Consider the following 13,197-nt stretch of genomic DNA (forward strand, 5'->3'; position numbering starts at 1 on the left):
CTTTGTGCTTTTTTATAAGGTTGAGAACCTTTAAGTCGACTTTGAAGTGTAGACCTAGGTATTCCCCATTTTCGGGAGGTTTTTGCAATTGGATTGCCATTATTGACGTCGTTAATTGCAGATATAAGCTGTTTTTCAGTATATTGCTTCATTGGAAAATGGAGAATTAAAATCAGAAAAAAGTAAATCCAAAAGTGACAGATTCATCGAGATATTTATAATAGAAGTTGGAGGATAAAAATAAAAGTGTTGTTATTTTTGGGTGCCGAACAGGGGGGGTGCCGAACAGGGGGTACGCAACGTTATAGCAAAGCTGCAAAACCCTAATAAATCACTTTCGAAGACTGCCCAGAACCTTATTCCAAAAACCCCAAAACCCAGAAACCCAGAAAGCCAAAACTCCAAGGCAAACAAAAACACAAACTCCAGGCTACCCAGACCAAGAAAGCCACGTGAAACTGCCACCCCAGCTCACTCCTCCCCAGGTTTTCAACCCCATCTATCCTCAAGCGGGGGGAGTGACAAGTATTCTCGGGAGCGGAGGGCGGTCGGTCCCAGTCTCCCGGCGAATGTTCCTTTCAAAGCGCAGCCGCTGCCACTCGTCCAGCGTCATGTTCAGGTCCATCACCGTGAACACGTCCGGGTCGAATATGTCCGCGGTGGGGCGGTGCCAAACAGGACCCTCGGGGGCCGGGGGAGACTGTGGCTGCCGGTAATCCTTGGCTATCATGCCGCAGGTCAGGCAGTTGAGGATTACGCTGATGGTGGTGGGCGTGCCGCGCTGGCGGGCGGCGTTCTGCCCGTTCTGGCCGTTGCTCTGGGTGGTACGCATCGCTGCTGATGTGTTGGCGATGCTGGTATATGGGCTGGTACTGGTGATAAAATGTCACGGCTGTTAGCTTGCGATTTTGAAAAGCTGATGCAGGACGTTGCTTGTTTGTTGAACACAGTAGAGGAGTATGGTTGAGCAAGGCAAGTTGGCGTACTTTGTTGTTTCTTTGGAGAATCTGAAGCTCGGAGCACGAGTGGCCGAAAGCTTCGATTGTATGAGGGCGAAGGTTGTTTGGAAGGAGCGTATGCTGTTTTGACAGGTACGATGTGCTTGCTAGGTCACTCCTGCTTGCTAGTATCTTTCGAAATTGCTGTAGGTCAAGGTGGAAAGATAGGTAGGTAGGTAGGTAGGTAGGTAGGTAGGTAGGTAAGGTAGGTAGATTGGTAATCTTAAGGTTGGTAAGAGAAGTTGAGAGACAGGAGATTGATGTTAAACCACTGATGTTTGGATCTTGATGTATCTTGAGATGTCTTGATGGGAAAGCAGGCAACAGAAGGAGAGACAAGGAAGGGGAACACTCTCTAGTTATATAGTTTTTTTTGGGTGCTCTATTTCCTCATGTCAGATCACTCTATTCTACCCGCATATTGCCTTCATACAATTCGGGCAGATTTTACTTCAAGATTTTTACAGCTTACACTAAAAAACCCGTGAGGCGTACGGTCGCCACTTTGATTAGCCTTCATACCTGCACACTCTAACTCACTGGTTATCATTAATGTAATCAAGCATATGTTCCTCTGTAGAAACTTCAGTTGAGGCTCGAGACTAGCTGGCAATGGAGACAATCTGGATCTGCTTAGGTCTAAGGTAGGTACCTAGGTAGGTAGGTATCTATAAAGATACCTGCCTACTCGCCTTAACCACCTGCTCGGATACTCACGACGTCTAGGTACCAACTTACGCCATGAATTAATTGCCTTGATATATACAAGCTTTGGTAATGGTTATATTGTAGGCAGATATCAAGTCGCATCAATCAGTCTGAACGAGGCAAAGATCGTTCGTGATGTATCTCGTTGCTAATCTAACTCCTGAGTCACATGTGAAGTACTGTACACGCTATCTGGCCATGAAGAAACTGATTAAGATCTTGACTAACGTTGGGCTCCACATCTCCGACCCCCCTAAAGTCCGGCCCCTAAAAATATCTACTCAGCCACATCAACCCTTTGTTTTATTTTATAAATATCTAGACGAATTTTTCACTTTAGAACTTGATTTTTGAAGATTCTTGCTCCAAACTTTCCAATGAAACAGTACACTGAAAATCAGCTTCTTGCTGCCATTTCTGACATAAGAAATGGCAAATCAGTTCACAAAACCTCGCAAAAATGGGGTATTCCTCGGAGTACCCTTCACGATCGTTTAAAGGGGGCCCAGTCAATTCAACAAGCGAAAAGATTTTGTCAAAGGCTTTCACAGGAGCAGGAAACCTATTTGGCAGATTGGGTACTTGCGCAGGCCGCGTTAGGCCTTCCGCCAACGCATCAAGAACTACGCTATTTTGCGGAACGAATTCTTCAGGCCGCCGGAGAAAGAAAAAGCCTTGGGAAACATTGGGTTAGCCGTTTTATAGCCCGATATCCAATTTTGAAAACCCAAAGACCCCGGCGAATAGAAAATGCCCGGGTTAATGGGGCTACAACCGAGGTAATTAAATCTTGGTGGTCCTATTTGAAAAATCCCGTTGTCGATACTATAAAACCGGCCAACCGTTGGAATATGGACGAAACAGGTATAATGGAAGGCAAAGGATCTAATGGCCTGGTGTTAGGGCGTAATAAAATCCGGCCATTACAGCGAAAAGAGCCTGGAACGCGGGGTTGGACGAGCATAATCGAATGTGTATCAGCTACGGGGGCTGTTATACCTCCCCTCGTTATATTTAAGGGGAAAAACGTACAGCAACAATGGTTTCCAGCTGATTTAAGTCCTTTCGATACCTGGCAATTTCATGCAACCGAAAACGGGTGGACAAATAATGAAACAGGTATCGAATGGTTAAAAAAGGTGTTTATTCCGTATACCCAACCTTTAACCCCTGAAAAGCGGTTATTAGTTCTGGATGGCCATGGATCACATATAACGGACGAATTTATGCTTCTTTGCTTGCAAAACAATATTCAACTCCTATATTTACCCCCTCATTCGTCACACGTTCTTCAACCGTTGGATTTATCGGTTTTTGGGCCGTTAAAGGAAGCTTATCGACGTCACCTGGGATTTGTAAACCAGTTTTGCTGTTCAACGGTTGTTGGGAAACGAAACTTTCTACTTTGCTATCGAAAAGCCAGATCAAAAGCATTTATAGCAAAAACCATTCAATCTGGTTGGCGTACGACGGGGTTATGGCCGGTGAACTTGGCAAAACCACTTTTAAACCCTTTTTTGTTAGAAAATAGCAACGCCAACGTCGAAAAAGGTAAAAATAACGGCTTCCAAAGGGATAAAACACCGGAAAGCCCAACCCAAAAAATTAACGACCAGTCTTTACTTATTTGGAAAACCCCTAAAACGACCCGAGATATTCGACTTCAACTACAGGAAATTTCCCGGTCCGAAAAAAGTAACGCCACTTCACGGCTTTTGTTTGCAAAAGTCCAAAAAAGCTTCGAAACCAAGGATATCTTATTGGCTGAAGCTCAGCAAAAAATCAGTTTGTTAAACGCAAAATTGGAGGCGGTACGGCCGGTCAAAAGGAAAAGGGTAATTCCGGATCCCAACGAGCTTTTGGTCAGCAAAAAAAACGTTTATGAAGCACAGGAAAATAATAGGGACTGTTTAGAAGCTTTGAACGATGGAGAAGAGGTTAGCGAACCGGGAGAGCCTGACAATGATTGTATTATTGTGCGTTGATAGTTTTACATTTAAATCGGTTTATAAAAGGGGTATTTCGTCGTTACATTTTTCAAGGGGGCCGGACTTTAGGGGGGTCGGAGATGTGGAGCCCAACGTTAGTAAAACCTACACCAACAGCATTTCATTACCCAACCCCTCGGTTTACTTTTTTTTCTATTTTTTTAGTATATTTCTCTCTTTTCACCTTCACCTTTTTCTCCCACTTTTCTCAAACTTTTCTCTGCACATGCGTCGCTCCCGAAATGCAGGTTGTCAAGAGTTAAATTAATTCATTAAATTCCAAACCTTAGCCTGCAGAGCGGGATATCACGTGAAGGGATCACAGACCGCCCCACATCCCGACTGTGCTGGCTTTGTGACATGCTGGCATTACCATGCAGGCAATTGAACAGTGACGCAACGCGTTTGGCAATAGAGTCGCGCGCCGGCAAGGCTGCAGAGGTGCGACATGTTGCGAAGAAGCTTCCCAAGATGTCATCGCTCCCCAAGCCTGGTGCTGTGTGGGGGCCCATCTTCAATTGTACCTCTGCTTAATGATGCGGACGGAAGGGGTTCTGCTTTGCGACAAGGGCTCAAAACAACGCGCCGGAGAGATGGCGCTCGGTGCAGCGCATCTAACAAACGCCATTTCCAGCCCTCTTCTCTTTGGTCAAAAACTTCCCGAGGCCTCGAGCGACAGGCGCATCGCCAATTGAAGTATGGAGAGTTTCCAGCTGTCGCTTGTGGGTCGCCTGCACCCTCTACCTTGGCCTGGGCGGATGTGCCGAATGCCGAGCGCGTCAGTAATGCCGCCTTCGATTTTGCGCCTGAGATACGTCGCTCCTCTGGATTGTCAAGCGCAAGCAGAGGACGACCTGGGCACTATCGCTCGCCGTTTGCAACAGCACGACATCAACAGCACAAAATAATCATTTCTCAGAGACACTACTCTTCGCAACCGGACGCGTCAAACAGCAGCAAGGATGCCCCGCCACCTCTTCATCTCGCCCATCGAATGGCCGAGGCAGCGGCCACCTCCTTCGCGTCCATAGTTGTGCTGGCCGTCGGCTTCGCCATTGCCGGGTACGCCTATCACAAGTCATACAAGGCCATTGTTCTCAAGAAGATGGCCAATGCCTTTGAACCCGGCGATCCAGTCCTTGAGCTTGCTGCCATGGGCAAAGGGATGCCTTACCCGCTCATTCACGGTCACCACCCGGACGGTAGTGAGGTTGGATCTCATCACTGGGTAGCTCGACCGGAGCAGGAAAGGGTTGATGCCATTGTGTCCGGTCGCATCAGCGGGCACTACCACCTACTCATTGGAGAGAAGGGCACCGGGAAAACGAGCATGCTCCTCGAAGGGATGCGAAAGATTGACGGAGAGGGTATTGCCATGCTTGACTGCCACGCGGATCTTGAGTTGTTTCGCATACGGCTCGGCAAGGCGCTCGACTACGAGTACCACGAGGATTATATTGGCGGATACTTCAACGAGCGAGGACCAAGGGATACCACGGCTTTGCTTGACATTGAGCGCGCCCTCAACAAGCTCGAAAAGGTTGCCATGAATCGCCGGAAGACGAAGCCCGGTCGGCCACTTGTCCTTATTATCAACCAGATGCATTTGCTCCGCGATGACGAGGATGGAAAAGACCTGTTGGAGCTTTTGCAGCAACGGGCAGAGCAATGGGCGGCAGCCAACTTGGTCACCATGGTCTTCAATTCGGACGATTACTGGGTTTACGAGCGCTTCAAGCAGCTCGCTACACGCATGGAGGTTCTCGCCGTTCAGGATCTGCCCAAGGCACAGGCTACGGACGCTTTGAAGAAATATCGGCGAAGGTAAACCGTGACTTGGCTACTTATGATATGTCGGAATTTACAGACGTGGACGCTGACAACGAATGTGGACAGGTACCACGCGCAAGAAATCGATGATGCCACTGCCGACAGCATCTACGGACAAGTGGGCGGCCGGTTGACCTTCCTCCATCGCGTGGCCAAGAGCAAGAACATGCTGGAAACTTGTCGCAAACTCATCCAGATTGAGAAGACGTGGTTCCTCAACCAGTGCTGGATCCTTGGCTCGACTATGGATGACGACGTGATGGACCAGCAGAAATGGGCGGTAAGTGGAACGAAACATGCAAAGCCTTGACTTGAGAAGAATGTGAACTAAAACAAGAAAACTGCCACAGGCTGCTGCCATGGTTCTCGCTCTGGCTCTTGTTGACAAGGAGTCTGAAATGGAGCGTACCTATGATCCCGTCAAAGGTCATATGCTGCCTTCATTTCCGGTTCATGAGGCCCAAGAGATCATGACGCGGGCCGACTTTGTCCGCGACTTTGACCGTCGCAATCTCTTCGCCATCACGAGCAACGCCGACGTTCGTGCCTCGTCGGTCCCGATGCACATTGCCTTCAAGGAGATTTGCTCCCAGCCCGGATTCCGAGAACACCTCGAGGCGACAAACAAACGTATCGCCGACATTGAGAGCTTGGGCCGCACAAGGGAGTTGCAAGCCAAGGATCTATTCCTTGGTGGTAAATACGAGATAACCCAGAACAAGGGGATGACGGTTGTTGAGCTGAAGGGAATCCAGCCGGATGGATCTCCAGATGACCCAGATGATGCAGCCTCTTCGTAACTCCAGTTCAGCCATGCACAGCTTGGCCACCATTTTCCTTTGTCTTTTTTTTCCCTTTCTGACCATCTGTCTCATGTACTACCACGCATGTATCTCGGAGTTTACTGCTTATCCTCGATAGACCTAGACAGATCGATCTCGTGATGCACATTTCCTGTTTTCAGCCAATCGTGGTACCATTTGATGTGACCGATATTTTTATCTACAATGCGGACTCTTTTGCCCGCCCTGATGGTAACCTCTTGGCAAGCCACCGATCTGGATTAATAAAATGTTACCGTCATGATTTCTCAAGATCTCGCAATACCCCACAAGCTGTCCGACTCACCGAATCGTTTGTACAACAGGCATGATACCAGAGCCGCAGACTCTCAATGATATAGGCGTCGCAAGTGCTTCCAGAACAGGACCACGGATATCCGGCATTTACCAGATGGGCATGATCGTTGCAATGGGGTTGCATTGCGGCAGGAAAGCCGTTAACACTCTTATGTTCTGGTTCTTGCCAAAAGAGACTCCAACACGAAGCTCCAGTCGAGTCCTGTTGATGAACGAGGACCAGGTGGCAGAGGGGGTACAAAAGATTTCTACTGCTGCGTGATGACGATACAAAAGTCCAAGCTCCCCTGTCGAAAAGCTACGTAGCCGATATGCTAATGTCAAGCTAAGTCGATCTACGGCCAAGTGCAGATTTTATAGGCAGATCTTGAGCCACGTCTTCAACGCTCCTCATTGAAGATCAGGTAGTTTCTACCCTATGAAGGACGCACCATGAGTGGTTGGCCTGAGAAGCTTCCTCACTCACCTTGCCTGACCTCTTCGCTTCCCCCACTCAGTTGCCAATGCTCTCTGCTACACCATTTCCTTAGCGCTCCTAGCTAGCTTGCTCTCTGGTATTGTCTCTCGCCCAGCTTTCTGCAAGTCTATCAATGACCAAGTTATTGCGGTCACGAGCTCCAATTTGACAACGCGCGCTGCCAAAATTCGATGCCTGTCAAGACTAGATTCCATGGTCAGTGGTTGTCAAGCTCTCCGATGCCACACTTCTGAACAAAGTCGATAACAATTTTCGAGTGTCGCAACTGCAACCCCAAAGTTTTCCTCTTATCAAGCTTGGTGGCTATTTTGCCAATCAATAAGCACACTATCTTTCTAATTCTACTCTTTTTTTTTTTTTTTTTTTTTTTTTTCTCTCTTGCGCCCATCTTACATGTAGGTAGTACGCCCCGCCACAACCTTGCTGGTTCCATCTTTGCGTCTCTGCACCAGAGTTGTGTACCAGCCACGCTACACAGACACGGTAGAGCCTGGGCTGCAGCACAAAGCGCACGCCCCCCCAAGCAAAAACCCACCATCACACCCCCGACGGCAATCGGCTTCATGCAGGTCCCCTTGGAGCACCAAACTCTAAAATAGGAAGCCCAGTTGTCCTTCTCTTCTTTCGTGACGTTTTTTTTTTATAATAATTCTTCAACGGCGTTACATGACTGCACGAGTCTGGCGTGCGCGTGCCTCGTTTAGCGTAAACTCTGAGTTGGGGGTACAATGGGTAGCCAGACTGCCCTGATAGAACCATTCTGCATCGGATATCACGAATTGGAAGCGCCTCGAAGCTCTTGGCCTACCATCTCAGTAAACTACTCCGTAGAACTAGAACTAGTCTGGACGACGTGGCATCCGCTAACACAGGAAGAAGACAAAAAACCAGATGGAAGAAGAAAAATTGATTGATGCTTGTTCCATCGATTTATTCCCCTTGGTATTGAAAGGACCGATTGCTATAGTTTTGATCACTTCGACGAGCTTGGCGAAATTTCACAGGGCACACAGAATATCACGTCGATTTCAACTCGTGGTGCACATTTGTTGGGGAGATGCCTCTGGTAGACCCCAAAAGAAGTGTAAGTGACCTGACTGGGGGTTTTTCTCTTTCCCAAATGACTTTTTCTCCTATCTGGTATCTCTCGGGGGAAACATGCCACATTTGGCGGTAGATTCCATAGTTTGACTTGCCGGGCTATCGTTGTTCTCTCCGCAAAAAATATACGGAATCGGAGAAAGAGAAACGAATAAATGATCCGCTGTATTCATGGAGATTTCTGCAAGCGCCGACGGAGAAAAAAATAAACCTCGCGTGCGGGCGCATCATGGCTGCCGCGAGACGGTCCGATTGGACGGTCCGAGAAGTCGGAGATTTCAAAGAATGAAGTAATTATCCTCCATGGGGAAGGTCTATAGTGATCCGCTGTTATACAGTGAGCAAGGTTTTTCTTTCCTTTTTTTTTTCTTTTTTTTCCCCCTCCGTATAGCGTACAAGTGGAAAAGACGCAGTTGCAATTATCATTTGGGCGGCCCACGCGGTCGGTATATGGGGCATTTCAATTGCCAAGAGCATAACAGTGGGAAAAAAACACAAGATGGGGGAGCAAAAGACATCAAGTCAAAGGAGTAGGGCAAGTAGACGCGATTTATTGAATGCTTGATAAAGGGGTTAGGTTGTACCACTCAGCGGGTCATGATATGGGTGGAGGTAGGCTTGGTATGAGGGATGTCCCGTGCAGCCGTGGGTTGGGTCATTAATGCTTTGTCAGTCATCCGTCACATCTACTGAGTTGGTGTTCAGTGGTTGAAGGGAGGCAAAAGGATTGTATACTACCTACCGTACAGGCAAGGCTTTCATGGAATATAGGTAGCCACCAGTGGCTGGAAGAGCCACACCAATCGGGTCATCCTACTGCAGAGGGGGTGGCACAGACTTTTCTTTGTGGCCTGATTGTAACCCTCTATTGCTAATAATCTTGGTGATCCTTTGTTGATCAATAAAAGGGATGGAGGATGCGCCCATGCAAAAGGTGCGATGAGGGTGACGAGAGAACTGTAAATGTTTGTCGAATGAACTTTATGGTTGTGTTTACTACCAAGGTACATACTGTATGTTGGCAGGGTTCGTGGGGGCTAGGATCGAGAATCTCAGACCGCCACTCCCAAATGGTCCCTGCCTTGTCATTAAAGGAGGCTCTTTTCCTTGTCAACGTTTTTTTTTTTTTTTTTCGTCGTGGCTTTTTGAGACGAACTAGGGATCGGGGAATGGTCGGTCGCATCTTGGACACGCCATTCTCGGTTGGGAAATTATCTCTCCAGGGTGCGATCGACGTCAAATGAAGATCAACCATAATAGCACATAAGTGCAGCTAGCGCATCTAAATGTTGTTGCACGCAGGCAGCCACATCACTCGCTTTTGCTTTTTTGGTGACATCGCCTGCAGGATCCGAGATGGGCTACAGTACAAATTCGCTGTGCAAGGACGACATGTGGCAAAAATTCGAAATCCCGGGGCGGGTTGCAACATTGTGCGCTTCCTTTTTATTCCTGCCATGCCATTAATTGTCTATTAATGGCGAGGTGCTGTAACTGTCGTGACGAAAATGGACCAGATTGGAATGAATTTATCGCAACTGGCTACCACACAAAGAATAGCTTTTACAAAGAAATCCCACAGAAGAGCAACAACAGCCGAATGGTACCTGATAAGACTGGAGATTATAGGACAAGGGTCGGGAAGAAAGGGTAAAAAAAAAAAGGGCGCATGCAGCGTTTCCATGTCGAAATGCTTTTTTATCCTTTTTGTTTACTACGTGGTGCTCGTAACCCTCTCTCTCCCTCTCTGCTAGCCCTGGCATTGAGTTGCAATGGGAACCATCCGCGCCTTGGCGTGTGGGGTATAAGCTACATTGTGCCAATTTTTTGAGGGACAAACTTGTTCAGTAAAAGCAAAACCGTCTGTGCCCGGACTTGCTCGTCTGCCTCCCAAAAAGAATGTGTTGAAGGTTTACCTCATGCACAACGGCCAACAAGGTCTCTCGGATGGATGCTGAGCCGAGCCGAGCTGGAGGGGATGTTGATGTCAAGTCGAAATGATTGGTTGTTGCTTCCAGCTGTTGTGTTCAGCTGGTCGTTCCAAGATGTCGTGCGGCAGATCATGGTCGAGTGAGCCGGCTCTACAGAGAGACCAAAGTTTTCTTATGTATTCCGCATGAAATCCATTTCAAGCCGCCAAAATTGGTAGAGATTCTACTACTTACCTTAACCTACTATCAACAAGTGGACGTAAAAACGGGATGACCCTTTTTTGGTCAATTTGGTGACGATCAACAAATTTTACAAGATACCAAGTATGGTTATTAGCGGCCCGTTCCTTAGTGGAGATCAAACTGGTCTATTCTGGTTCTGGCCGAAGTGGGCATGGGAGTAAGAAAACGTCCTCTGCTGCCAATCTATCAAGCGATTGGTTTGCGACACAAACCCCTACCATCCCAATCTGGACAACTTACGGATGAACGAGTAGGAAATGAGCCAAGGAGATTGACGATCAAATGTTGGTCTATCTAGTTTTTCAACTTTGATTTCTATACAGAATCAACAAACGTGGGGACACGATGAGTACTCTGACCCCGCCTTTTGCCCGCGCATCGGAACCGTTTGGGTGTCAAAAGTACATGCAGAATTTCTTTTGTCTGCCTTGTAAACCCCCCCATAGAACACTTCAGGGCGGCAATCGATAAAATGACCGAAAATAGCGAACGGTTTGTCAATAATTGATCGGACATTTCGGATGACGGTCGGGTAAAAATACCCCGGTGATGGGATGATGGCCTATTGTATTTGTCTGCCTGGGGCTCAGGTCTAGAAGGCATCATCCGCACATATGATACACTAGTACATAATTCATCTTGCTTGTTTGGGAAGATTGTGGAGGAGAATCGAGGCAAAGGAAGTGGCAAAGCTCAAACAAGGTAGTCAAATACGATATTCAAGGACCGTAACCGGGGCCAATGACTGCCGCCCTGGTCTTTCGCGTCAGCTGAGACATTAAACCTTCGGAGGTGTTTCTCGATTCCTCTAATTCGCAGCAGTTTACTTTACTTACTAGCACGCATTCGGTGGCCCAGAATGCGGCGCGTACTGGTTGTGGAGGGTGGAACAAATATTCGTCCGACTTCGTCTTACCACGCATGTATGGCTACCTATCTACCTATTTTGGCTTTGTAAGTAATTATATTCTATCTGACTTTATCAGTATGGGCCGGGAATTTCGGTAAATATTAGCGCCGCATCAAAAGTTCGTTATCGCCGTCACGATGAGTGAGTGATTCACGGCAGATGAAAGACGTTAGGTACGGGAGCATTGCAGCCGATGTGACATGGCATTCAGTGAGATCGGGCGGTTGCTGCTACGTGCCCAAGGCAAGGAAGGTACCTTAGGTACAATACATATTAACCTAGCCTAACCAAATATTTACATTGCCGACCACGACTTAAAAGACCTTGGCTTTTTTACCCTGATCTTGTAGCCCGCTGCACACAAGCGATGATCCATCCAGCTTACTCCACGCGACCCCTACTGCGGGCAACTCGGTGTTAATAGGAACAGCTGATATCCACAATTCGCACTCGTTCCCACATGAGGTCCAAGATCAGCAGCGGCAGTCTCAGCCCCGAGAGCCGAGAACTTGTTCGCAAACAAAAAAAAACAAAAAAAGGCGAATATCTATGACAAGCCGACCTGGCCGAGTACGGATGATGGTTGCTGTAAGAGCAGTGATGAGTGCGCAGCAGGGATTTGGTGTGGGTGGGTGAAGCGCGTATAATGCCATGGATCTTCAGCTAAGGTCCAGGATGTCATGTACGGCGTGCCTCGACGCTCGACCCACTCCACCCCGCTTAATTACCAGCTGCTAATAAAGTTCATTGGATTGCAACCGTGGCTCAGAAATACTACTGTACATACAGCACCATACAGGACTGCCACTACCTCGTGGGATGCGTCGAGTCGGCCTGCGATCGGGAATGACCAGCAAAAAAGGTGATCGACTCCATCCTATGGGTTTTTGCTTTTTTTTTTTTTTTTTTTTTTTTTTTCGCAGCCAAGGCAGGTCTTGATGGTCAATAAAAATATATTTGAGGATAACCAACTGTGCAGTGAATCCAGACCTTTTTACCCCTGACATGTGTTTTCTTGATCACAAAGGCCACCCATGACGAGACATGGGTGAAAGCAAGGGAAGTTTCGATATCCGAATGCAGGCTTGCTTTTTTGCCTTGGAGAAAGAAACAAAGTCGCCTGGGGAAGCTTTGGAAGGAGAGCGAGCGATTTTTTCCCTCACAACATCATGTCGTCCTGCCGGATGCCACTGCGAACTTTGTCTTGCAAGCCACTCGACGAGAAAGTCGCCATTATGTTCTAGAAGTTGACGCTGTTATCATCATCACTTGATTAGTATTATTGTTATTTTTTCGGAAACGGTAGTAACATATCTGCGCCTACCCTGCGCTGATGATGCCGTTCAAATGACGAGCGAGGGTAGCTAGGACAAAGTAGGTACCCGAAAGGTACTGTGCTACCCAAAGTTACTATACACGCTGACCCTGGCAAATACCCAGCTTCTCCAGCAAAAAGAAGGGAGAAAAAAAAAGGGACAGGTACAGTAATGATGAAATTATTGCCGAATGTACCGGTAGGCGGCCCTGTTCCATAGACTCACCTGAAGCTTTTTTGCCCTTTTTTTTTCTCCATAACTTCGCTCCGTAAAAGGCAGAGAGAGGGTTCTCAGGTCTGCTTCTCCTGGACGTCGTTGCTGAGGCTATTGGATCCTTGACTCCATTTCAGCCTTGGCATCTCCATTCTTGTGCAGCAACCTATTGGGCGATTTGTATTTTAGCATTGCCCCTCTGGTCACCAGCTTGACCAGCTTAGTGGTACTGCCGTCCCAACCCCCACTGAGACCCATCTGGTGCCTGGGTCCACCTTTTGCGCTCCTTCCGTACCAATGGGAATGGACCTTTTGCCTTTTGGTATGGATTTCCTTCCTTTC

General features: G+C 47.7%; 3 protein-coding genes across 3 annotated transcripts; 2 read left to right on the forward strand and 1 right to left on the reverse strand.

Annotated features, from left to right (window-relative positions):
- Positions 1–505: 505 nt before the first annotated feature.
- On the reverse strand, positions 506–832 carry MGG_10418 (uncharacterized protein; the record flags this gene model as incomplete). The annotated part of the gene is made up of 1 exon (XM_003719388.1): positions 506–832. The coding sequence occupies one exon, from the start codon at positions 830–832 to the stop codon at positions 506–508; it is 327 nt and encodes a 108-aa protein (XP_003719436.1).
- Positions 833–3,877: 3,045 nt separating this feature from the next.
- Positions 3,878–6,492, forward strand: MGG_10420 (uncharacterized protein). The gene is made up of 3 exons (XM_003719389.1): positions 3,878–5,518; positions 5,591–5,804; positions 5,875–6,492. The coding sequence occupies exons 1-3, from the start codon at positions 4,143–4,145 to the stop codon at positions 6,322–6,324; spliced, it is 2,040 nt and encodes a 679-aa protein (XP_003719437.1). The 5' UTR covers positions 3,878–4,142; the 3' UTR covers positions 6,325–6,492.
- Positions 6,493–10,304: 3,812 nt separating this feature from the next.
- MGG_17624 (uncharacterized protein) lies at positions 10,305–12,192 on the forward strand (the record flags this gene model as incomplete). The annotated part of the gene is made up of 6 exons (XM_003719390.1): positions 10,305–10,312; positions 10,491–10,573; positions 10,863–10,908; positions 11,256–11,370; positions 11,866–11,914; positions 12,116–12,192. 6 exons carry the CDS (start codon positions 10,305–10,307, stop codon positions 12,190–12,192), a joined length of 378 nt encoding a protein of 125 aa, XP_003719438.1.
- Between the last annotated feature and the right edge of the window lie 1,005 nt (positions 12,193–13,197).

This window comes from Pyricularia oryzae, chromosome 6, assembly GCF_000002495.2.
Source record: "Pyricularia oryzae 70-15 chromosome 6, whole genome shotgun sequence".
Taxonomy (NCBI): domain Eukaryota; kingdom Fungi; phylum Ascomycota; class Sordariomycetes; order Magnaporthales; family Pyriculariaceae; genus Pyricularia; species Pyricularia oryzae.